Source organism: Diabrotica undecimpunctata, chromosome 1, assembly GCF_040954645.1.
Source record: "Diabrotica undecimpunctata isolate CICGRU chromosome 1, icDiaUnde3, whole genome shotgun sequence".
NCBI classification, from domain to species: Eukaryota; Metazoa; Arthropoda; class Insecta; order Coleoptera; family Chrysomelidae; genus Diabrotica; species Diabrotica undecimpunctata.
The window spans coordinates 206,647,268-206,675,124 of NC_092803.1; the positions used below are offsets into that span (position 1 = coordinate 206,647,268).

General features: G+C 32.6%; 2 protein-coding genes across 2 annotated transcripts; one reads left to right on the plus strand and one right to left on the minus strand.

Annotated features, from left to right (window-relative positions):
* Positions 1-2,975: 2,975 nt before the first annotated feature.
* sip1 (septin interacting protein 1) lies at positions 2,976-25,891 on the minus strand. The gene is given in 13 exon segments (XM_072521073.1): positions 2,976-3,441; positions 4,001-4,143; positions 8,789-8,917; positions 8,920-8,994; positions 9,842-10,063; positions 10,871-11,067; positions 18,355-18,611; positions 19,978-20,187; positions 21,612-21,807; positions 23,535-23,704; positions 24,927-25,234; positions 25,319-25,561; positions 25,648-25,891. Coding segments are annotated over 13 exon segments (2,508 nt in total). The 5' UTR covers positions 25,757-25,891; the 3' UTR covers positions 2,976-3,192.
* A 626-nt stretch (positions 25,892-26,517) lies between these two features.
* On the plus strand, positions 26,518-27,621 carry eIF3k (eukaryotic translation initiation factor 3 subunit k). Its single transcript, XM_072533305.1, has 3 exons — positions 26,518-26,693; positions 26,905-27,124; positions 27,218-27,621. Exons 1-3 carry the CDS (start codon positions 26,641-26,643, stop codon positions 27,593-27,595), a joined length of 651 nt encoding a protein of 216 aa, XP_072389406.1. The 5' UTR covers positions 26,518-26,640; the 3' UTR covers positions 27,596-27,621.
* Positions 27,622-27,857: the final 236 nt, after the last annotated feature.

Below are 27,857 nucleotides of genomic sequence, written 5' to 3' on the forward strand. Positions count from 1 at the left end.
TATAAAAATATCTAAAGTTGCATTTGTTGTCCCACTCTTTCCTATTTTAGAAGCAGTAAAAGCGCTAACATGATAGCTCTCTAGTGGTACAAATAAGGAACTAAAATCATGATCAAACTTCTGATTGTTTTGTGTATAACCTTTGCCGACGGTCAAAAATGACAGTAAAAGATTCTTCTATATGCGTCTATATTCTTTGCTGGTATGTTGTAACGTCACTGTTCACTTCGCACATAGCCAATAAAAGTGCAGATTAGATTAGTATTTTCCCATTGTATGTCATTAATGACATTTATTTGTTATTGCTATTTATAGTAGCTAATATAAAAATACCGCAAAAAATAGTTTCAGAAGAGAAAATATACTTCATATTCTCAATAAAATGAAATTACTCGAAAAAATGTAAAGTTTAGTAATAAAAACACAATAATTAATAGTAAATATAATTGAAAATGACAGTTAGAAACTTTTACTCCTGTTTACAGAGTTGTCCTATGTAGCTTTATTGATATGACAAGTTTTTTTGTAACATAAATAAACCTAAAATACAGTTAATAAGCAATAGTTATTGTAAAGTCGTCATTTATTTGGTATATTTGTATTATTTCACAATTCTCGGCCATATGGCAACGCTGTGTGAAAATAACGTCAAATATTGGATGACCTGCGACTAATTCAAGCGCAAGTATACTATACGTGTATTTTAAAAATACTGAAGCTATCGAAAAATATCGTAATTAAAGTAGGTTGCGGAATTTTCACTTAATTGACAATTTCCGTGACATTTGTGTCATAGTTGTTGCACATTGTATTCAAATAAATAAGTTAGGTTATGGATATGTCAGTCTGTGCAAGTCGTTAATATCCGAACCTCCGTCATAATTATTTCGCAGAATATATTAGTTTCGATGGCTCTACATTAATCACGCTCTTCCTAAAATGTACTCATTAAATGTAAAACATTAGCTACAAAATCTTTATAGCTATATTGATTGCCTTCAGCATCAAATTTCTGAATTGGTAGTCTATTTTATCATGAATTCGCATTAATAATCAAGCATCGTGTGATTTAATTGAACCAAAAGTAATCAGAGTTTGATTAAATTGTAAGTTAGGGACTGACTTTTATGCAATCTAACAAGATATTTATTAAAAATATTATATGTTGATTTTACTACAAAGGATTTTATCGGATTTTTAATATGTATTATCAAATAAGTTTTATAATGGATTGTGTCCTATTTTTATACTCTAATAAACTTTTTACATACATTTATGTTTTTTTGTGGTATGAGAACTCATTTTGAACACAACGTAAAATATGATTGACAGAACACAAAATGTTGAAACTAAGAAATGATGAAGTAATAGTCCAACTGAACAAAAGTTTAAACTATAGTAAACATGCTCTAATAGATATTTCTATTTAACCGATTCAAAATCTGTTCTTAAATGCTGGTAAAGTAAAAGTTCCACTGATCAAACTCTAAGACATCCAAAGTTGAACTCCACTCACTGTAATGGATATTTCTTTACACTTCTGAACATCTTTGGCAGAAATAACAGGCAATAGAACAAAGAATAAACGAAATAGGGACAGAATATAAAAAGAATATGAAAAACGCGACAATCAACAATGGAATATACATAGAAAAAGAATAGGTAAAGAGAACCCACATCTAGGAAGAATAATATGACATCCAATGTTGAAAGTAATAACTGACATGGCAGCTGTTCAAACCCACAAGACAATTTTTTGGACTCAATTTAATATAGTTGATATTTCTATACACTTTCAGGCATTTTTGAGAGAACTAACGAAGAATAAAACAAAAATAAACAAGATATGAAAAACACACTACAAGAACCAATGGAATACAAATAGAAAAACAACAGAGAGGAAGAACACAAAAGGACCAGCACATAGGAAAAGTAACAAAACAGTTTTAAAAGTAGCAAATGATATGGCAGTAGTTCAAATGAACTTAAGTTCTAACTATGAAGACGTTCCAAATTTGAAGGGGTTATTCTCTTTAATATCCATTTCTATTTAATCCGCGCCAAATTTAACCTCAACTGATCTGACTACCTACTGAAAGTAGAAGGTGGTATACCAGTAGTCCACATGATCAAATCAAAACATTCACCATAATAGATATTTCTATACTTACCAGGAATTTTTGACAGAAACACATAATGGAACAAAAAACAAACAATATAAGTGAGAATATAAAGGGAACGTGAAGAATACATTGAACAAAATAGGTCAGAACATAAAGAAGATATGAAAAAACGACACAACAGTCAAGAAGAAAACAGGAACCAGCACAAAGGATAAGTGACAGAAGACAGTGTTAAATTAGGAAGTGATATGACAGTAGTTCAAACGAACTTAAGTTCTAACTATTAAGACGTTCCAAATTTGAGCGGGTTAGATATTTAACCTCGACTCTAATCGGAGTAGTCAAAGTAGGATAGCAGTAGTTCAAATGATCAAATCAAAATATTCACTACAATAGACATTTTTGTACACTCTCAGCAACAGAACTAACAAATAATGGAACAAAAAATAAACAAAATAAGTCAGAACATAAAGGGAACGTGAAGAATTATGGAATACAAGTGGAAAAATAATAGGTACATGAGGGAATAGAAGAAGTAATGTACAGGAAGAATAAAAGGACAAACAGTAAACATCGTTTTTTTTCCACTATGGTTTCTCTGAAGTAGCGACTTTTGAATCAACGTTCATACATCCCAATTATGTTAAAATTAATCCGTTGAAGAAGTTTATAGGTTTGTCCCAGAGCAGAAATCTTTTAGTTTCCAAATTTAAGCAAGTACATGGGTATGGACTTAGTTTTTGGTGTAGACATCACACTACTACTCCTAGACAAGTAAACAAGGGCTAGACGGAGCTATACCCATATACCCTTACCTACATAAATTACAATCTTCAAAACAAAACACAACAATAACTTCTAAAAAAATTTATTTTACATCCTATGTACAAAAAATAAATACCTACACAATATTCACGTCACAAATGCTAATGTAAATAAACACACTCTATGAATATATTTAAAAAAGTACGTTCCGATAGATATAACGGGCATATTACACTCAATACGGTCCTTTTTGGACGTTTGTTTAAAACTGAGCATTTGTCACGTGAATACATTACAAATACATTTATGCCGAGTCTAATAACTTGTTAAGTGACGTAGGAATCCACACTGAGTTATTCTGAGAATAAAATATAACGTTTCTGTCTATATAACACTGCATGCCGTTCGACCCGATTTTGTAAACTTGTTTGGCTTCGTGATACTTATTCGGTATAGGAACGAAGAGCATCCCTCGCTCTTCGCATTTCTTCATCACCAGGTCCTTGAATCCTTGAGGTATCTTCGAAGCAGCTTTCACAGCCTCTGCAATAGTCTACAAAAAAATTATAAAAATAAGATATTTAGAAAAATTAATAGATATAAATGGTTATAAATTTTACATTAGTTTTCTCACTTTAAATGAAGTGCTCTATTAGCTAAACGCACACTTCCAATATAGCACGATGTGGTGCCATCTAGAAGTTGAATTAATTACTTAAATTAAGACGTCTAGTATTGGCTGCAGAATACTTTACGAAATATTTTATTTATAGCTAAAAACAAGTTCATGAAATGGAAACGAAATCTTCTCTAAAATGAAAAACAATACTAAAATTGTCTTAAACAATACTAAAATACTAAAAAAAGTCGATTTATTAAACGAGATTTTCAATTAAGGGTTAAATTTAAGGGTTGATTCTAATGGACTTCAAAAAAATAGAAAATGAAGAGGTAAAGACTAGCGAATTCTCTAGTCTCCAACAGATTTAACGAGGTACTAATAAACCGGAGATCTACGAATCACTAAAGTGATAGAAATAAAATAAAGAACCAGTTATCTGTGTATAAAGACGAACGTTTATAGCTAGTTAGATGGATAAAAAAATACTTACTTCTACTCTTGGTGGTGGAGCAGCAGGCGGCATCACACCAGACTCTTCCATATTTTTCAGGTACGAAATTGATTCCTTGGCTCCGGGTTGTTGACCAATATTCACAGCTCTGTTCATCATCTCGAGTGCTTTGTGAAAATGTTCTAGATAAAAATATAATAATTAAATTAGAAGATAAATAATGCAAATTTTTTCATCCAAAATAACGAACCATCTTATGACAAATTGCCTACTTTATCTACTTCTAATGTAGAAAACTCTATAGAAATTTGTACAATAACTATGTAAGTGATAAAAAAGATTACAAGAAGCTACATACAGGGTGGTGAATCGTCAAAAGGGCCATAGGAGACACAATGAGAAATTCTAAATTGTTGAATTCCTTCTTCCCTAATTATTTTACACCAAAAGTCATAACAAACTATTTGTAGGGGACTGAAATATGTATCGAAAACAAATGTTAAAATTGTTCTACAAATTAAACGTATTACAAAATTTTACAAAAATTAAATACATTTTTCAAGCCACCCCTAAAAGATAGGCCACACACAGTGCAAGGATGTGTATGACGTCTTGCGTTTGGTCATATTGATGTTTCTGATATTGGACAATATTTGAATTGCCAAAATTTTTATTTCATTATATAAAACGCAACATGTCATACACATTCTTGCACTACGTGTGGCCTGACTTATAGGGGGGTGGCCTGAAAAATGTATTATATTTTTGCAAAATTTTGGAGTACGTTTAATTCGTAGAACAATTTTAACATTTGTTTTTAGTACAGATTTCAGTCCTCTACAAATAGTTTCTTGCCTTTTGCCTTTTGATGTAAAATAATTGGGGAAGCAGGAATTCAACATTCAAACAGAATTTTCCATTGAGTTTCATCTGGCTCGTTTGACGATTCACCACCCGGTGCATATAAGGAGAATACCAGAACACTAAGTGCTCAAAGTGGAAGTGAAAAGTAGTTCAAATGATAAAATTTCCAAACGTTGAAGACGCTTCGAATTCGGGCTGCATTAACATAATGGATATTTCTATACACCTGCAGTCACTTTTGACAGAACTGACCGATAATAGAATAACAAAAAAACAAGATAAGCCATTTTATAATAAACGAGACTAAGCAATAGAATACAAATGGAAAAAGAATAGAAGAACCAAAACATAGGAAGAATGAGAAAACACGATGGAAACAGCCAATAATATAATATGAGTAGTTCAAATGAAAACATGTTAAAATTGCGAATTTGATCCAAATTTGAGCTCCACTCACCATAACATACCTATCAGAAACAACAAATAATAAATATAAGGTATAAATAGAAGGTAAGAAATAGAAGGTATGACTAACAATGCTGATACTAAACAATATTTGAGAAACTCTTGCATTAGCTTACTTCAACAACAACAATGTAAGTACAAACGCAATTTTCATAGAAATCACCATATTTTTAAAAAACAAAAGGATTTGCTAAAATCAATTAAACAAAAAATTGATATTCTCTTGTACTCAGCAAGGCTGATAAGGGTAATTGTGTTGTAATCTTAGAACAAACTCAATACATAGAGAAAGTAGAATCTTTTCTTTCAGATAACAGTTTTGTAGTTTTGGAAAAAAATCCACTTAACACCTTTATTAATAAAACAAAAGAAATGGTTAAATTGTTTAATGACACTATTACTAAATATAACAGAAAGTTAATTGTATCTAATCCTATAACACCTAGGTTATATGGACTTCCTAAAATCCATAAACACAATTGTCCCATAAGGCCTGTAGTAAGTTTTTGTAACATTCCAGTTTCTATTTTATCAGAGTTTATTTACAACACAATTCAGTCTATCACTAATTTTAAACCTAAGTTCTCCCTTAAAAATTGTTTAGATCTAATAGAACGTTTAAATAACATTAGGATAGAAGAGGGTTTTTATTTAGTTTCTTTTGATGTTTCCAATTTGTTTACTTCTGTACCAAGAGATGAAACATTACCTTTAGTACACAATCTTCTAGACAATTGCAACATATCGGCAAAAGACAAAGATGCTATCTTAACTATACTTAAATTCTGTCTGGATCAGGACTTCTTTCAATTCAATCAAAAAATATATAAACAACCAACAGGTTTAGCAATGGGATCTCCACCTTTTCTAGCTGATATTTTCTTAGACAGCTTAGAACAGAAGTTTGTTAACAACAACAGCAAAATAGTTTTTTGGTCAAGGTATGTTGATGATTGTATAGCTCTCATACAGGGAACCCAAGATGATGCTTTACAGATTCTGGATGATCTTAATAACCTCCATCCCAACATCTCTTTTACTCTGGAACCAGAATCTGATAAAAAGTTAAACTTCTTGGATATGACTATATCCCGTAATAAAGATTCTTACAGAGTACAATATTTACAGAAAACCTAACCAAACAGATCATGTTTATACATGATACATCTAATCATCCAACCCAACATAAAATGGCTGCTTTCAACAGTTACATTCATAGGTTACTCAAAATTCCACTTTCTAATGATAATTTTAATTCAGAACTTAATACTCTTAAACAAATTGCTTTCAATAATGGTTATGATCCTAACATTATCTATAAGCTTCTAAATAGAGCTAAACTAAAAATTGAAGAAAAGCTTGCATATTCATCACAATGTTTTCTACAACCTACTGCTTCAAATAACACCAGATATTTCTCCTTCACTTACATTAGCAGCATTTCCAATAAAATATCTAAACTTTTTACTTCTACAATTGATAACATTAAAATTTCCTTCAAGTCACACAACACCTTAGGTTCCTTCTTAATCAACACCAAAGATAGGATGAACACACTTGACAAAAGTGGTATTTACAAATTAAAATGTGATGATTGTGATGCCTCTTATGTAGGTAGAACCATTAGAAAGTTATCCACTAGAGTTTCAGAACATTTGAAAAGACCAAACTCTTCAAGTTTTGGTCAACACTTATTATCCAGTAAACACAATTTTAACATTAACACTGGTTCATCTATCTTACATGATATTAGTAGAAAGAAAAACTATATGGAGTTGGATTTATTGGAAGATTTGGAGATTACAAGGGAAACAAATGGAAACTCTCACTGTCTTAATACTCAAATTAATTTAAATTGTACTAAATTTAAACCTATTTTTAAAAACTTTATTACAGCTTCACCTCGTAGGGGACCCAGCTCGACTGTTTAGACTTCCTGCTCTGAGCACATCCATATTAATTTTATAGTTCTACCATTGACTGTGGGTTCAACTGAACTACTTGGATTACACACCATTTATATACTTTGCTTTCAATTTTCATTTTTAATTTTAGTATTTTAATTACATAGTCAGATTTCTTCCTTTCTACATTACAGATAGTGTTTGGTAGACCATTTTATTGTAGTCAACTACCCACTGTCTAATATATTGTTTAGTTCTTTTTCTTGCATTCTTACTTTACGTCGACTTCAGTTGCTCTCAAACTAACACCCTAATTATTATAGACAGGTTTGAGTATGAGATCTGGATTATTCAATCTACTTTAAAAAATATTCTATATAATTTTATATTTCATCAGTGACCTCCTATAGTAGTGTCAGTTGGACTTTTGGTCAATACTTAGTTTCATAGAATTTTTAAAAGGTGCAGATCACATATCTATGATTGTGACTGCTCATCCAAGCTGTCATTTGTCACATGTCACCCCAACATTTCCGTTAGATCGGGAGCCATTCTGTCTCCGGCTTCGGCACACAATGTAGCTTTTCTTTAATAATTTTAAAGTGTTTGTTTGTCCTTTTGTAGTGTAGTGAAATGTACAATTATATGTTTATGACATTTTGTTCTTGTCAGATAGGCCGCAGTCAGGTATTTTAGTAACGCGTCTTGCTAGTGCTCAAAGTAAACTGACTCCCGGTCGAAGCGGTTACTTATATAGTCGATCTTGGCGCTCTTATGGCGCAACGTTTATTGTGGTTGGACCTGACTCTGCTGAAACGTCGTCAAAATAATGGTTTTTTAAATACGAGTACAAGAGAAAAGAATACAAGAACCAAGACACGCAAAGAGTGAGAGAACACACAATGGTGCCAATGGCAAATAATATAGCAGTAGTTCAAATAAACAAACGTTCAAGCCGATCCAGATTTGAGTTGCACTAACTATAGTGGATATTTCTGTATACTTTCATTGGAGAGAAAATTATAACAAATAACAGTACAAATAACAGACAAAATAAATCATGACAATTTGAAAAGCGCTACATAAACAATGGAATACACATAGAATACAAGCATATAGCAATCGATATGGTAAGTTGAACCTTTAAAAACGACCAAACTTTGCGGAGAACATTGTTTATAATGACTATTTCCATTTAATGGATTCAAAAATTGACATAAAACGTGACAGTGCAGAAAGTATATAGTAGTTCAAATGTTCAAACCTTGAAGACGATCGTTATTTTGAATTTTATTTACCATAAGTGATATTTTTATGTACTTCCAAGCTTTTTGATAGAGCTAATGAATATTAAAACAATAAATAAAATAAGGTAATAAAGTACATAAAGAAAAAGAATAGATTAAAAAAGACATGTGAAGAGTGAGAGAATAATACAATGCTGGAAACACCAAATAATCTAGCAGTAGTTTAACAACAAGTTAAAATTAAAAATCAAATACAAATTTCAGCCCCATTCACTATAACGAACATTCTGATATACCTTATAACTTCAAAAACTGGCGTTAAACGAAAAAAATAAGTCTTTAGGTACCTTTAATTGTGGGTTGACTAAATAAATCATCCGATAACATCCTCTTCCATCCTGAATACCATTCTGTCACTTGGTTATAATTCGGATTATGATTCAACCACATCGCCAAAGTTTGTAACCATCTCGGAAGAAGAATTTGTCCAAAATTAACGTCATATTACCGACGGACAACATATCATTCCAATCCATTACCCAGTGCCAAGAATCTGCAACAAAATGGAAGTTAGTATTTCCTCAATAAAAATTATTATATGTATCATAAAAATTACCATTAAATTTTTGGTTAATGGTTTCTAGTTTAGATCGTCAAATTTGGATACATCCTTTCTGGAGTCGTCATCAGATTTTTGCTTGTTGAGGAAACTCGAGAGTGCTTTCTTGTCAGTTCACTTTATTACTCCTGTCACTCACATAACGTGTATAGTGTCAGCGATTGAGTAAACTGAGGGCAAGTAACAAGTCCATACGCTGATGATGATGACTCCAGAAGAGGAATCAAAAGCTCGACGTAGCCATATTTGACTCTGTTCAACTCAGAAACTGTTAGTAAAACTTAAAGTTATTAGAATATTGTGAAAAATTGTTGCTTTTAATGAATAGTTTCGCCTTTACTGTAATTATGATGATTATCGAAGACGTGAACTAAAAAATTTATACTTTCAAATAATTTTTGGAGGTTATTTTGATTTTTTTGTTAATTTGTATTTGCGAATATCGGGTATTGTATCGACTATCGTGGAATCTTTGCATATATAAACAAACTGTCTTTCGAGCTTCATGGTAAATAATTAGCATATCGATCAATTCTTCAAACAACTCATTTTTATTGACCTCCAGTGGTGTTCCTCTAGTCAACCCGTCAATATGGCTGTTAGAATGTGACTAAATATAAAAATCAAAAAAATAATATGAAATATACGTTTTTTTTTAATTAAAAAATATTCCAAACAAAGTAAGGTAAACAGTGACGGTTTTTAGTACATTGTTTTGACTCCCTCAATTAAAATGCTACATTCTTCTGATTTTTTTTTGTTAAATAAAACATATTCCTACCTAGATGCTGTTGGTGGGGATTAATTGTAAATGACTGCATACATATCTGAAGTTTGGGTACAATATGTTTAAGCAAAAATGCTACGAAGTTTCCTTTCGACAACACTCTCTGCCACGGTTGTAGCATCAACTTCGCAGACCTGTCAGACGGATGCCAATTTTCTAATGCGCTGCCCAATTTTTCTTGAATCACTGGATATATGGTAGATTGAAGTTTATCGTCTAAAAAAAAGTATTTTGTATTTTATGTGTTTAATTTCTAATAAATTTATTATTTTGTTTTGTTGCGCCATCTTCCAATCAATCGACAAACTTAAAAGACATTCAAACTTAACAGAGCCTCCACAAGATGGCGCCAACGAGAAAATCGACTATTTCCCTTTTGTTGCGCCATCTTTGAGTGAGCTGGCAAACTAATGTGACATTCAAACTTCACTGAGTCCCCACAAGATGGCAGAAAAACGAAAATCGAGGGAACTATTTTTTAATGGATCAATTTTCACACAAATTTGTAGTGCAGAATGACACAGCTAATCAACAAAATAAAAAAAAAATAAGTAAAAACTCAATAAAACTATTCGAAAGCAGAAGAAAGTAGATGAAGAATTATCATACAAAACTAAAGGAATAACTCAATGAAATAACAGAGAAATGGCTTAAATAAAACACCCAAAATTCGATGAAAAATTTGCAAAAAAGAAATGTAAATTCAGAAGAGTTGCGGAGGAAACCCAGAGTGTCGTAAGTGCAACGAGTAGTTTACTATATTTTTTTTACACGAACAATATTTTAAAGGAAAATATAGCAAAACAAAAAATGTACCCGCGAGAGTGATTTGAATTAACTACATTTGGATATGAGATCAGAAAGTTATTATCACAGGTGCAATAACTAATGTACGGTAAATATTATGTATATGTTGAAACAAATTCTTATTAATAGAAATTGAAAAAAACTAGAGTTCTACACCAGTAGTGTTCATTTAACATTCATTTAAAGCCTCTATAATGTTTTTAATCCAATACTCACCTAGTAGAGGTATCCAGGGATGGATCCAAACATGTATGGGTGTGGTATCGGTTAGAGGATTCCATTCGTTAACTTCTTTCAGAATTTTCGGCATTATTAATTGGCTGAGTACATTTTCTAATATCCATTGGGGCAGAACTGGTTTCCATGTTTCTAGCAGGGTTATCAGAGGATCACAATCGCGTGGATTCCAAGAACTACAAATAAAATAAACATACAATTAGAGCGAGTTTATTATAGACTCTAACAAGGAAAGATTATTGAATAGATGGGTGGAATACTTTAACCAGGTACTTAATACAGAGGAAGAAGAAGAAAACCTGGAAGACGAAAGAGATGAGATAAGGGGAACAGACGAGAGGTAGGAGGAACCACCAACGATTCTTGAAGTTAAAGATGCAGTTAAAAAACTAGCCAGAAACAAATCACCCGGAATAGATAATTTCCCAGCTGAACTATATAAAGAAGGTGGTCATGATACCATAATGGCATTACAGCAGCTTATAACAGAAATATGGACACAGAAATCCCTCCCCAATGATTGGAATATTGGAATACTTTGCACCATACACAAAAAAGGAGATATCTTTGAATGATCTAACCACAGAGGGATTAGGCTTCTAAATGTAGCGTATAAAATATTTTTCACAGTACTAGGTCACCATATGGCACCATATGCAGAACGGATAGTAGGAAAATACCAGGCTGGTTTCAGAGGTGGTAAATCGACAATTCATCAGATTGCAATCCTGAAATAAATTTTGGAAAAAACACTGGAATATGGCATTGATACTCATCACATATTTATAGACTACAAAGCAGCCTACGACTCTGTGAGTAGAAGAGAAATATTGAAAGCAATGAAAGAGCTAGGAATACCAAATCAGTTGGTAAATTTAACAAAACTAACTCTTGAAAAGTTGGATGTAGAGTACGAATTCAGAGGGAACTGTCTGAACCTTTTAAAACAAATAACGGACTGCGCCAGGGAGACCCTTTCTCCCGTATACTGTTCAATCTGGCTCTGGAAAAAGTAATACGTATGTCACAAATCACAACCACTGGTTCAATATAAAATAAATCAGTGCAAAACCTGGCCTATGCCGGTGATATCAATATTTTTGGAAGAACGGAAAACGCTGCACTAGTGGCGTATGCGGCATTAAAAGAATCAGCTACAAAAATGGGTTTAATAACAAACACCAACAAAACGAAGTACATGAAAATAAGCACGCAACCACAAATCTTACAACCACTTGTTATAGAAAACGACGTCATCGAAGCAGTAAACGAATTTGTATACCTGTGTATGACAATGGAGTGTGGAGAAGACGATACAACTTCGAACTTTATAGAATATACTAGGAACCTGATATCGTAAAACATATTATGATAGGACGTCTGAGGTGGATAGGGCATGTAATGCGGATGGAACAAAATGACCCAGCTAGAAAAACGCTCCTTGATAGACCCATTGGTCAGAGAAGAAGAGGAAGACCCAGAACAAGGTTCCTTGATAACATCGACGAAGACATGAGAAATATGGGAATACGTGCTTGGCGGAGAAAAGCGATGGATAGGGACGACTGGACGCATGGTTGTACAGCCAGAATGATGATGATGCTGATGATTATTACAGACTGTTGAAAGTCGCAGCAGTGAATATGTGGGATTGGTTGCTTATTGTCATTGATGTTAACCTAAAAATATTTTAATGCTAGAGGCAAGATTTTTGTGAGTTTATTCGGCTAAAATATTTGTCTTTTAAGATTATTTGAACTTATTTGGGTAACATATTTGTTGAAAAAAATAATTTGCGGAGCACTATATGATATCAAACTCTTTAAAAACAGTATTTTATAAATAACTTTAAGTTATTTAAGTTGTTTAAGTAAATAATCAATAAAAGGAACAATTACAAGACAAATGACAGAATTTTTGGGCCTTGATGTGGGTGAAATTCAACTTTCAATAATAAACAAATATATTATACTAAAACGAAAAAAATTGAATTGTAGTAGTAACTTTTGTAAAAAATTGATAAAAAAAATAAATAAAATACAAACCTATTGTAGTTAAACATTTAACATACAAAATTATAAATATTTTCGTTAAATAAACTTCTTCGTTTGCTATTCATTCATATTTCGAGTAAAAAATATACTATTCCTTGGATTCTATAATAGTTGACAACAGTTTTTGACAGACATATCATATTTTACAAACTACTATAGTCATCATCATCTTGGTGCTACAGCTCTTAGAGGGCCTCGACCCTCTCAAGCTTTCTACGCCATTCTATTCTGTCCCTCTCTTGCATTTTCCAGTTGCCGGCTCCGATCTTCTCGGCATCTTGTGTTACCCCGTCCATCCACCTCAGCTTTGGTCTACCCCGTCTTCTCATTCCCACGGGTTGCGCTGATAGAATCTTTTTTATCATGTTTGACTCAGGGGCCCGGGCTACATGTCCTGCCCACTGCAGGCGGTTTCGCTTAATTATAGTGGTAATATCTTTACCACCAAACGTATGCTTGTAGATATTCTGCAGTTCAAAGTTATATCTACGCCTCCATATTCCGTTCTCACAGACCGCTCCGAATATCTTGCGTAGCACCTTTCTTTCAAAAATGGATAGAGCGGATTCATCTGTTTTCGTTAGCGTCCATGCCTCTGATCCATATGTGAGAACGGGGACTATCAGTGTTCTATACAGCCTTAGACGAGTTTTTTGAGACAGACGTTTGTTAGCTAAGTACTTTGATAGACCATGATAACACCTATTTGCAATTATTATTCGCCTTTTTATTTCCTCAGATGTGTTATTATTGGGGTTAACCGATGTCCCTAGATATATGAACTCTTTGACTGCTTCGAAGTTTTGGTCATTGATGATTAAATTTGTGTCAACATTTCCAGCTCTTGTGTTTGTGTTAGTCGCCATGAATTTGGTTTTATTTTGATTTATCTGTAACCCCATTCGTTCTGCTGCTGCTACTAGCTCGGTTAGGATTTCCGCAGTTCTCGCCCTAGTTCTTGTCCTAGTACTATAGTCGAAGAACGAAAATGTAGCTGAAGACGCTAACAATTCGACAAATTCAATAAAAATAATACAATGCTAAAGATATAACTACTTCCAACACAGATAAGAGCACCTGAACAGTTTAGGTGAATCAAAAAGTCTTTTTGTTCTAATTAATATACCGATAATTCACCTGTATATATTTGTTGTGTCATGAAAATGTGTTACTTTTGCCGCGTAAAAGTAAATAAACAGTTTTTTAGAGATTGTAATATTATTTAGTTACATTCTGTGTTTCCTTGTAAATTGCATCGTATTTTGAATATTGTCATATTTGATATCAGGTAAGTTTATAGAGTTTTGTTCTAGTCATAACCTAAAAACAGATATTCGGTACTTTTGAAAAACTATACATACTGAGCAGATGCGAACACCATACAGGGGAACAATTGGACAGTGTCCACTTGTACCCCATAGGTTCTTTCAAAACTAAACAACCTAAAATATCTTTTTTTTACCTTTCAGTTCGAAATAATGGTGAGAAACTACATCAGAAAAACTGATAGAAGTAATATTGCTGAAAACGTAGTAATTCAGGCCATTTGCGATATAAAAAATGGTAACGGATCTATCAGAAACGTAGCAGAGAGATATGGATTGAAGAAGTCCATGTTCATAAAAGATTAAAAAGACTAAATCAAAAAAAATATAAATGATACAGAAGTATCAGATATAAAGTTTTCATCAAAATATATAACACAGCAGATTTTTTTAAATGAAGAAGAGGACAGTCTAGTAAATGATATTCTTCAATCTTCGAAGTTACAGTATGGATTAACCTACTTTCAAATTCGCATATGAGTATGCTCTAAAGCTTGAAAAAAAATATGCCAAAGTCATGGTCGGAAAATCATTTTGCTGGAATTTAGTGAATGAAAGGTTTCATGAAGCCTCACAATAATTTATCTTTGTGAAAACCGGAGTCTAGTAGTCTAGCCAGAAACATCAGTTTTAATAAAGTTAAAGTAAAGATGTTTTTTGATAACCTAGAGACTGTTTACAAAACGTAGAAATGTACTAGTGATAGAATCGTGAACGTAGATGAAAGCGGAGTAAACACAACTGCAAATGCCAAAAATGCTAAATAAGGGCTATAAGCAAGTGGGACAAGCAGTTGGAGCAGAGAGAGGTGAGCAAGTGACGTTTGTTGGAATAATCATTGCCAATGGAAATGCTATTCCACCTGATTATATCTTCCCACGAGTGCGATTTAAAGAGGCATTCCTGACTGGAGCTCCAGACAGCATTGGTATTGCTTCTCCAAGTGGTTGGATGACCAACGAGGGATTCTTCGAAGTTGTAAAGCATGCTTCTAAGGAAAACCCTGCGTTAATACTTATCTTCTTCTTCTTCAGATGCAAATCCACTAATGGATGTAAGCGATCACATTTTCCAATAATTCTCTATTTCTTGCAATATGTATCAGAGATTGTATGTCGTTAATCCCTGTCCATTGCCTTATGTTTCGGAGCCAGGACATTTTCTTGCGTCCCATTCCTCTCTTGCCTTCAATTTTACCCTCGATTATAAGTTGGAGGAACTGGTATTTTCTATTTCGCATGATGTGACCTAGATACGCCGTTTTCCTTTTCTTGATGGTTTCGAAAAGTTGGCGTTCTTGGTTTATTCTTTAAAGGACATCTATATTTGTGCTTTTCGCTGTCCATGGTATTTTTAGGATCCGGCGATAGAGCCATATTTCGAAAGCTTCTAATCTGTTGATATCCCTCGTTTTGAGTGTCCAGCCCTCTACGCCATATAGCAGCACTGACCACACGTAGCACTTAGTAAACCTTAGTCTCAGTTGAAGATCGAATTCTGAACAAGTCAGTACCTTCTTGAATTTTATGAAAGCTTGTCGAGCTGGCTCAATGTGACATTTTACTTCCCTGTCCGATGCCCAGTCTTCAAAAAGCCACGATCCCAGGTATTTAAATTTACTCACTCTTTCAATGGACTTAGTATTCAGTGTTATGGTGGAGTTTTCAAGTGCATCCAAGTTTCTGGAGATGATCATAAATTTGGTTTTTTTGGTATTAATCTCTAATCCCATTCGCTTACTGTATTCTCCGATTATAGTGATAAGTTGTTGAAGATCGACTATGTTGTCACAAATTAAGACACCATCATCAGCATATCGTATGTTGTTGATCAATACTCCATTCACTTTGATTCCCATCTTTGCATCCTCCAAAGACTCTTGAAATATGGCTTCCGAATAAATGTTAAATAAAAGAGGGGAAAGCACACATCCCTGTCGAACGCCCCTTCTTATATGTATGGGTTTGGATATAGAATTGTCTATTTTTAACTGTGCCGTTTGATGCCAGTACAAGTTTTCAATGCATCTTATGTCTTTTTGGTCTATATCAACTTTCTTGAGGATCTGCATTAACTTGTGGTGTTGGACACGATCAAACGCTTTTTGGTAATCTAAAAAGCATAGGTACACATCCTTCTTCTGATCGTAACAATTTTGGATCAGCACCTGTGTTGCTACTATTGCTTCTCGTGTTCCTAAACCTTGCCTAAACCCGAACTGGGAGTCACTGATGTCCCATTCACATTTTTTGTATAATCTTTGATGTAGTATTTTTAAGAATATCTTTAAAGTGTGACTCATCAGGCTAATGAGTCTGTGATCCTCACATCTTTTTGCATTGACTTTCTTGGGCAGGGGAATAAAGGTAGAGCGTAACCACTGTTGATGATAGCAGCCAGTTTCATAAAGCAAGTTAAATATTTTGTGTAGTGCTGAAATTCCCCTTTCATCCAGTAATTTGAGTATATACTTATGGATACTTGAGTTAATACTTATGGATAACCATAATACACAGGAAAAGTTAGATATTATATTGTATTGCAGGGAAAATGGTTTAGTACTCTTAACGTTTCCTCCACACACAACACATCATTTGCAGCCTCCTGATGTATGTATTTGGCCCTTTTAAGGGTCGTTGTCGTGCAGCATCCAACTTATGGATGTATACAAATCTGGAAAAAGCTATAACAATTTATGACATTGCACATCTAACAGCCCCAGCCTTTGACGAAGCATTTAATAGAAAAAACATTATTTCTGGGTTAAACACTGGTTGCTATCCCTTTAATAAAAATATTTTTTCCTCAGAAGATTTCGTAGGAGCTGAAGTTATGTAAGTCAGTAATTTATCGCAGCGAGATACCACAACTAATGATTGTCTAAATTGCAGTACACTCTCTAATTCCGAAATGCTTTCATACACCATCATCGGCAAATGTTCAACCACAAGTCAACAATAATTGTCAACCTGTTTTAACTACCGAAAAACAAAGTTCCAAAATTGTAATTATTTCCGATGTAAAACTTACTCCGAAACAAATTCGTTCATACCCAAAGGCCGTGAGAATAAGTTCTAAAAGAAAGGAAGAAAGAAAAAAAGACAGCAGAAAAGAATAGATTAGAAAATGTAATAAAAGTAAAGGAGGAAAAAGAGAAACGGGCTAGGAAAGAAAGGCAAGCAATATAGAAATATAGAAAAAATTAAAATCTCATATTCGCAAAGATTTTGATGAGGAGACATCAGAAAGCGAAATTGAGAATTATTGTGAAGAATCAGATGATACTCTTATGGAAGTTGAGACTGAAGATGGTAAAGATTTTGGATTAGATCTTAGCATCCTAGCTTCTAACGCTTGCAATCGTTCCAGTCATCTGCTTGTAGACCCCCATCTTCCATTGCACCATTTATCTTATCTTCGCGATCTTCTTGGTCTTCCCTTTGTCCTTGCGGTTTGTGGGAATCCACTGTAACATTCTCTTTGACCATCACTGGTCATTCATTCTTTAGACACAGCCATAATTCACCTTTAAACCGCAAAGGAAAAGACAATAAAAGAATGAAGAATAGGAATCTGGAAACATACTAAGCACTAGAAGAACTTTACAAGGAAAAAACAAAAAAACAATTAAAGATCAAGATATCATTCAGGTCAAAATAATTCGTAAGTGCCATAAACGGAGAAAAGTATCCAAGTAATGGACAAAAGTATATACAAAATCAATATTTGTAACGTCACCAACAGAAAGCATATATGGAAATATAGTTATATTCATGAAAAGGACAGACGAAATGTCGAAATCCAACGGATGCTGTCATCTGTTTTGTTAAAGCAATCAGGACGTTTTTCGATCTCAGTGGCTTCTCCGAGAAATCAATGAGACTTAGAAACGCTGCACCGCAATAATGTTGTCCACATAAACGTACACTGTTAATTTTGCTTCTAAATTTCGTAATAGGGCCAATTCCTAACTATAAAAACAGTATCCAAAGAAACAAAAAATTCCGCATCCAAAATAAAACTACTTAAAACCAATTTTTCATCGCCATCCCGTACAAATATGAACATACAGATCTTAACTTACCTAACACAAGTTCTCATAACAGGCATCCAAGTATGCCAAATGAAACTATCATATGGCTGTATTCCCATTTTATTACCTTCTAGATTCCCACGGTGCTGTGACGTCAGGATATCCTGCCATTGGTTAAATACATCGACGTGTTGGTGAGGCTGTGATAGGGGATTCCAATTGGCTAAAGCCGATGTTATAAGAGGGCCGATTAGGCCGGGAGCTAATTCGCCTAGTTCGTACATTGCATATTCCTCTGAGTGCTTATCCTAAAAATATTGCAAACTATTAGAGAAAAATCCTAGTTAGACTATAATATCGTTCAAATCGATGTGATAATTTAATATAAGTAACAATTATTAGTTATAGAAATAGAAAAAAAAATTCGAAATTATCCGGCTCGAAGGACCAATTTATAGGGGGACCGAAGGGACCACCCAATAACATTTTTGTGCAATCCGATTGTTTTTTTTCCACTATATAAGTCGTTTTTATACAATCGAACCAAGAACAATAACTCAAGCGCCTTGCTGACGATCTTGGCTTGCTTTTCTACAGTTAAATTAGTTTCTCTCCTTGAAAAAACTTTATCTCTTGTTGTTTTCTTCTTCCTTCTTTCACAGTTCTCTTTTTTGTTAGCCTAAATTGCCAAAGTGCCTCTTTTTGCTTTAAGATCATATCTTGCACATCTTAAAATTACATTAATCACCTTAACAACATCTCGTTTGAGTTATTGATGTGTATTCACTCAAATTAACAATTTAGTGTGCGTTTTGAAAGTAATATTCGTCTTCAAGGTGAAAACCACGAAAACAGTTTAAAGATTACATCTATATTATGTAATATTATTACTTACGGCAACAAAATGCGAAAATGACAGCTTTTGGTTGACCAATTAATAGATGACGTGAATGGGATTTAGTATTAACTTCAGAATAACCTAACTTACCTTCAGAATAACCTTTAAATCCGTGTGTATTTAACATTTAAAAACAATTAGGAAATTTAAAAGCCTTTTTAACCCTTTTGTATACATTCAAAATACGAAAATGCATTCAAAGTCACACCTCATTTGTCTTGTGACTGTGACAAATTCATCGTTTAAATTTAACTTTCTTAATAAAATTTTCAAAAATATTTCCCTACATTACCTACTATCCCAGCAAATTGACAATGCTACGCGAAAATGACAATGCCAAGTTAGACAGTTGACAGATGACGTAACAATTTCTCGAAATGTTAGGAAACTAATATTATACAATAAATTTTGTTTTTTGTTGACATTCATTTAAATTTATTTTGCTGAATAAAATTTTCAAAAATAACTCCCTATATTAGCTACTATTAGCTGAGCTACAGCAGATACTAAGAACATAAAATATTGCAATTTTCGATGTTAATTTAATCAGATTGGTAAAAAGTAAATAGGACATGTGAGCCACATGAATGATTAGTCTTTCGTGGGATTTAAGAACTGAAGGAAAATAATTTTCCTTGTTGTGTGTTAACAAGAGAGAAGTGAATAATAATTATTGTAAATTTTGCCTAAATGGTTGATTTTTGAATGTTTTAGCAACTATACTAAGTTCAAGAGAGAAAGATAAACAAACTTAGAATCAGAACAGTTTTTCTTACCTGCAATTCTTTAAAAATACTGGCAATCTGTCCTAAAGAGTATGTCTGCGTACTATCCATTAATTTATCAACAACCGATATTACTTCTTGTATGTTTTCCATCAATTCGCCCTCTTTATTTAATACTTCTCGTAATAATCTTTCTTCCTGTTCAAGCGCCACTATTTTATCTTCGTTTAAACGACTACTTCTGTCTATCCTTATGATATCCTAAAAATAAATAAACAATTGATAAAAGCATACAAAAATCAGAGAAAACATTTCAATTGGATCTTCGTTTACGTGTGTACAGAAAACTACCAACGTAGCCAGTAGCACGCTCGCGTTAAGTGTTTATTTACGGTTGAAAAAAAACCCCAATATTGAACTCCACAATAAAAAAAACACTCAGTAATTAAGAAAACAGGCTAGGCCTACCCTACACATCATTGGACTTAAAGTGGTATACAGAGGTAGCTTGAGATTCTTTTTGCCAGAGAAATTAAATAAACAAAGACATTTTAACGAAATAATATTAACTTTTATGCAAAACTCAATTCTATAGATAATAGTGACTGTTATTTTGTTGAAATTTCTACAATTCATTCTCTATATGTTAAAAGTTTTGCCTACTATTAAAAATATTACAGACGAATTAAGAAATGTTGTATAAAGTGTATAGAGACTACAGGAAAGTCTAATATCTGTTAAATATCAAAGAAAACAGTTGTCCACCACAATCAATTTATCACAAACTGTACCAGTTTATGAGTGTATAATGGAACAACAAAAAGCAGTATAAAAACTCATTTGAGCAAACACAACAAGAATTGTGTTAGTAATTTTGAAAAATCGACCATTACAGAACACTATATCACACAGAAATGCATCAGACTGAATTTAAAGAAACATATATCTATAATATACAAGAAATTTCAGGAAAAATAATTCCAGAGTAACGCTGATGAGTTTAGAAGTCATAAAAATATTGTTTTTGGTCTGACAGCAGCAACTTACAGACAAACCATTGCAGCTTCACAATAAATTTATGTTACCATTTATGAGAATCCAAAAGCAACAGCTGAACCAATAAAATTGTTACAAAAGGTAATAACTATTAGTCTCTACTGTAAACCGTTCATATTAACTAGAATTGACAGATATTTGCACTAAATGTGTCCCATATGCATAGAAGTATTAACTATCGAAGTTGCCACTTGCAGTCTTTATCATTTTATGTATACTTTAATGTTACAGTAACCCAAAAAGTTGTAATCCCATTACTGATGTATTTTTTATAATTATTTCAAATTTCTGGTCACTTTTTTCATTCAATATTATAATATTTGTTGTAAGTGTTCCATATTGTCTATTCTCAGAACTCCACATCTTAAGTTTTAGTACTACAAGAGGAAATATTAATTTTTCTCTCCAAATTTGCAAATTTCTCTTCAATAACTAAATTATATTTTGTTCCTTTAGGATATATGTATACCGTTATGAAAAAGTACAAAAAAACAAAGAAATGGTTCCGTATCCAAAACTGCTCTATCGTTCATTTTACTGGGCTTTAATAAACTCAACTCAAACTTCATCTGAAAGAGGAAAAATGTCTGCTTAAATTTCAATCTAATATACTGAATGGTATGCCTTACTTGTTCGCAAAGGTCAACTAATAAATCTAAATTGTGTTGAATTTCCGGTAAGGTGAAGTTGGAACATTTTTTGTGGACGACATCTTCAAAATGTTCCACTCCAGGAGGTGCTTTAAGTCCGCTAAGGGCGTGATATCCGCTGAGGACCCTCTGTTGAGGGCCTGTCATGTCAATCACCTTCACTTTGGAAAGTTCACTAAAAGAAAAAGAAGAAGTTGATAATTTGTTTATATAAAAATGTATGTAGAACAAATCATGTATAACATTTTATACAGTACTCAAGAAATATAAGTGCCAAGTGTTGTCGGTGTGTCTGCACCCCTCTTCAATGTAATAATAATTAACTAGATTATATCAATACAATATAATTAAGATTTGGTATGTTCCTCTATATTGGTATATGTTTCTCTTGTTTATGGAAGAACTCTACTAAATTTTGTGTCAACAGGTCTTCTTTTGCATTTTCTTCTCATACTTCAGTTTATTAAGGAAACTTTCTCTAGAGTCTTGAAAATTGATAGGTTTCCTGATGTAAGTTAAATTCCTATTGAATTTGGATCAAGTTATCTTCACCTTTTCATATTCTGATATCTTTAATATAATTAAAAGAATATCATTAAATATAATACAATAAACACATATAAACAGTAGTTTACTTAGAATTTTAGAAAGTTTAATTACATCATATTAAAATAATCCAATGAATTATTATATTTAATACTGGCTCCATCTGTTAGTAGATCTATAAAGTTTCATTGTTATTTTATGTAAAAAATATACAATTTTTTACATACATCTTCATTCTGTCTTGTCTAATTCGTTAAAGGTTAAAGATCCACTTAGAAATTTTAGATTACACAAGAAACATTGTTTAAACATGATCTACAACTATTAGGATTAGGACAACCCCCATCATTTGTCTGCTTAAATTAAAAAAAAAATCACAAAATGTGCTGAACATCTATAAACACACTAGGAAGTATGTTTGCAGGAGCTGATCTTCACTATTTCTCTTGATACAAAAAAGTAGAAGTAGGAAAAGCAAAGGGTGTTTTTTTAGAGGTATATAAATGCAGGTGCTAGTCTATGATAACAAGCATGAAACAATTGACCACTTGGAGGACAACATTAGCCACGTTATTGCCGATATACAGTGATAAATAATATTGGAAAAAGTAATTGGAAATTGGACCTCCAGTTTAGACTACATCAGAGCCAGACATGATGGTTATATGCTAGAAATCATATTTAATTTAATGCCAAAATATTATCTTTCAAATAAAGACAATTTCATGTCAATCTATAAAAACCATCTCTGTTTTATTCCATTTCAGTTCCATACCTCTAACAAAAACACCCTTCATTAAGTACATTGATGTGAACACATCAATTTTAGTTTTTTGAAAGTTGGCAACACATTTATGACAAATAATGACAAGTTTCTAATAGTCAGTGAGTAATGACACACCAAACTACAGATCTGTTACTGTTTGTTGTATTTTTAGATTTATTTATAAAAGATAGGTTCCCGTTTTGACTACGATTTTGATTCAATAAGAAACAACAAAGAAGTTACTAACAGAAAAAAATAGGAGAGGATTATAGAGAAACATTTCTTCTTAATCAGACAAAAAACCACAATATAAACTAACAAGATACATTTGACATTGCATCATTGATGCTACTTAAAAATATACAGTTGAAAATGGATAGAAGCCAGATAAGACATTTAATGAATAACGTCAATAAATGAATAAAGTCATTGATAGTTATTACAGTTATAGAGTAATAAATTGAATTTAAAACAGCCAATTATCATTGAGGTCTTTGTTTTCTTCATCGCCTTGACTTAATTTGGGCATTGTCAGTTACTTTAACCCCTAAGAAAGAATCGATTTTAAATCTAAACTATACAGTTTTTACCTTGCGTTTCCCAAATGTCTATAAGCTCCTGGACGTTTACCTTTTTCAATAACATCATCAACACTTCGGTAATAGTATCTGCTTTTCTTTGTTAATGAATCTGCCTTCTTCCATTTGGATTCTCCTTTTTCCTCCTTGTCAATGTCTATTGCCATTTTCATGTCTTTATCCTAAAAAAACAAAAATATATTACAACAGTGATTTTAATAAATATTCTTCTTGTCAGCAATACCATTATGTCATATAATAAACAATACCTTCATAAATGGGATATTTCCAGACAACATAAAAATAGCTGTAGTAAAACCAGTGTATAAAAAAGATGATGCTACTTTACTAGAAAATTATCGTCCGATAAGCCTCTTACCATCATTCTCTAAGGTTTTTGAAACAGTCATGTTGTTTTTTATGTAAATGATTTAAATGATAGGGTCATCCTTGAATAATTTATTGAATATCGCTAATAATAGATTAGATAAAGCACAGAGATGGCTTAATATGAATAAACTCATACTGAACAGAGAAAAACAAATTATATCTGTTTCAGATATAATACAGGGCATAAGGAAAAGTACAGGGCAAAAGATCAGTAGGAAGACGCCAGAACTCGTGGCTGAAAGATCTGAGGAGATGGTTCAACAGCCCATCCGCAGAAATCTTTCACGCAGCAGTTTCCAAAACTACAATTGCCATTTGGATCGCCAACCTTCAAAAGGAGACGGCGCCATGAGAAGATCTATTTCGTCACTAAAACAAATAATAGTACCTTACTAGAAACTGTCTCAATTCAATCGCAAATGGTTACTCTAAACCAAAGCACACAAATTCGGGGGTACATATTGACCAAAATTTAGATTTTGGAGAATAGAATAGAATAGAAAAAAGCTTTATTCTCAGGATTCACAAGTTACACACAAATATAAATTGTCAATAGAGAGAATGGTGTCAATTATAATTTGTAATGGTTGCTGTAACAACCTACACTTAACATAAAAGTAATATTAAAATATAAGGATAATAACAGTGACATTTAGATTCAGATAAGAGCGCTCAGTCTCCCTGCAGGTCAGCTTGAAGGTATTCTTCAACTTTGTATGGTTCAAGGTGTATGAGCAACTGTTGAAGTATTGAAGATTATATTTCAAATTGAAAATTTCCCTATACAGCAAACTGTATGTTTTTTCATTCGGATATTTTGGTAACAATTAATCCTATTTAAAATATAGAAATTTCGTGTTATTTTAAGCCAAATTGGGAAACAATTGAGACAAAAATAATGTTATAGATGGTAGATAACTATGTTTTAAGACTCACAACCTAAGATGTAGATACAAGCTTCATTGATTTTAGAAGCATCTAACAAATTTGGTAGGTATAGTAAATATAGCTTACTCTTAATTTGGGTACACTAGCAGGTTTTTCTGGTCCATATGCCCCAATAGCGCCTCTTCCTTTTCTCAAATGTGCTTCCACTGGTGCAGAAATACCTTGGAGATCCTTTCCTAAACCTTTACCAGGTTGAAAACCCATCTGAAGTAATAATTTGGCTCCTATTCCCTTTGTGTGTTTCTCCCAATGACCAACTCCTTTATTAATTAATGCTGGATTGACACTGCTCTTTGTTCTCAAGCCTGCTATATCTGCATTTGTTTCTGTCATTATAGACTGTGGGGCTTTCTTAAAATTTCCCATACCAAAACCTACAGAAAATTTATAAAATATTAGCAATATTGTTGACCACACTCAAATATGCAGTTTTTTTCATCTAAAACAAACTACTCTACCTGTTCTAATTGGTGCTTCTTCCTCAGATTCATCAGAACTGTTTCGAGCATTGAAGGAAGGTTTTGATTCCTCATCAGAATTTTCATCTTTGACTGCCTTCTTATCACCTTCTTTTTTCTTACCAACTTGGTGAACTCCACCTGCCACAAACCCAATAGGAGCTGAATAAGACTTGGGCTGTTTATTGGATTTAAAGGCTGGTTTCTGTTCTTGTTCATCATCACTGTTATCTGCCCATATACCTAATAGAAAATTTTGAGTAAAATTTCGAAGAGATATAAAACAATCACTAATTAGGTTAATAAGAATAATGTTAAGTCTTTGTTACCGTATATTTGATGGTGTTTACTAAATTTTTTTCTATTTCTGTTTATGTTAAATTCATTTTCTAGGTCATAGTCCGTAATTTCAAATTTCTCCATCTCATCCTCAGACATGTTTTATAAGTAGGTAAATATATTATAGTAAATATTAGTCAAAAATTATATTTTACTTCATGAAAGTCTCAATAAAAAAAGGGTTTTTATGTCAAAAACTAATGCTGTTAGCTGTTATATTTGAGTTCAACCCGTAACCACTATGCAAATCACAAATGACAAATGACAGAGACAATGAGTCAATCAATGAGAAATGTTACCAACGTAATGCGCTTATTAAAATATATAATTATATTAATAATAAATATTAATAATATATTAATACATAAAGTGATAGTATATAAATGCATTTAACGCAGAGCTAACTCTGCGAGCTAACTTTATATTTTCTTTATGCAGTTATCGAAATGTTTCTTACCGTTTCTAACTGTGCATTGTGAAATGGTTTTTATGAATTCAATCCTGAGTATTTTGAAAATTATATATAAATGATATTTTAACTGTCCCGATCAAGTTATTCGAAGTGTTTTTAGCTTTGCTTGAAATAACTTTAATTTGTTTCGTTTCCATAAATATAATCAAATATTTTGGGTTTTATTATAATAATAATTTATTAAGACTGAAACAAAATTTTGTTAATAATTTATGAAACTGCAAAAAATATCGAAAACCGTTAACCGTTTTGGGTTTTTTATTGATGACTGCAAAATAGATAATTATTTTATTGACCAATTTAAAATATTGTATAAAGTTGGTATTAGCAATGGACATACTATACTATGACATTGGCAGCTTTTCTTGCACCACTATTGACGTCTGACGTCTCTGTTGTGTGTGTTGACTGATTTCTTTTTATAAAAACCTGTAGGCTAGCTAGATTAACTGATTGATTTGAGATTTTTTTTGTACATCCTGCATAGTCTTTATATCATAAATATTTAAATATGGCCGAAGCAATGAAACAGACCGTAGGGTCAATGTTAAAAGGCATTGAAAGGTATGCTATTAATCAAGTTAAATACAGTGAAACCCGTGTAAAACGGACACATGGGTATAAACAGGATTCCCTGTTACCCAAAGATTTTTTTACCCCAGAATACGAATGCTATCAGCTTTTCCGTCACACATAGAATTTCGTGTTAAGCAAGGTCCGGGTTACTCATATTCAGGATAACGCATGTATGAAATCTAACCTATTTTGTTTACAGGTACAATCCCGACAATTTACCAACTCTAGAACGTTATGTTGAAGTCCAATCTCGAGAGAATTCGTATGACTTGGAGGCCAATTTAGCAGTGCTTAAATTGTATCAATTCAATCCCCTTAGTTTCAACATAGATATTACTTGTCAAATTTTACTGAAAGCTCTTACAAATTTGCCACACACAGACTTTATCTTGTGCAAATGTCTGCTTTATGATAAACAGGTAAGTGAGTTTTTATGTAAGAACGATACATAATATATAGATTAACTAAATGTAACAGAGCAAGATATAAAAGTGTGTTTTTTATTTTTTTAGTTGTCTCAAGAACCAATCAACCAGATAGTATACTTGGCAGACATTTTGGAACAATGTGACTTCCAGCTTTTCTGGACGAGAATTCACACCATGCCAGAACTGTTCCAGAACATTACAGGCTTTGTGGATTCCATAAGGAAATTTGTCTGCCATGTTGTAGGTATAACATACCAAACCATCGAGAGAACTCATTTGGCACAACTTCTTGGTGATGTAGATGACAGCACACTTAAACTGTGGGTAAAGAAGTATGGCTGGAAGGACATGACTGGCAATTTGATTTTCATTGCAAACCAAGACGAAAACATTAAGACTAAGAACATCAATGAAAAGATCGATTTTGAAAATGTTGGTGCTATTATGGCATCATGTCGTTAAGTAAATAAACCACATTTTTATTATTATTTTTTCTTACTCTTTCCTTCATCTTAAAATGAAAAATTAAAAACTGTTGACTTCAAAATCACTAGAAATTTTGAATATATTGAGAATGTGTACAATCAGTAAATATATTTTAAACACCTAATTTGGAAACTTTAATAAGTAACAGATAAGTGAATAAAATATTTAATTTCATGTAAGATTTTTGAATAGATGACAAATATAATCAATGCAAGAAATCTACAAACAAATGAAAAGA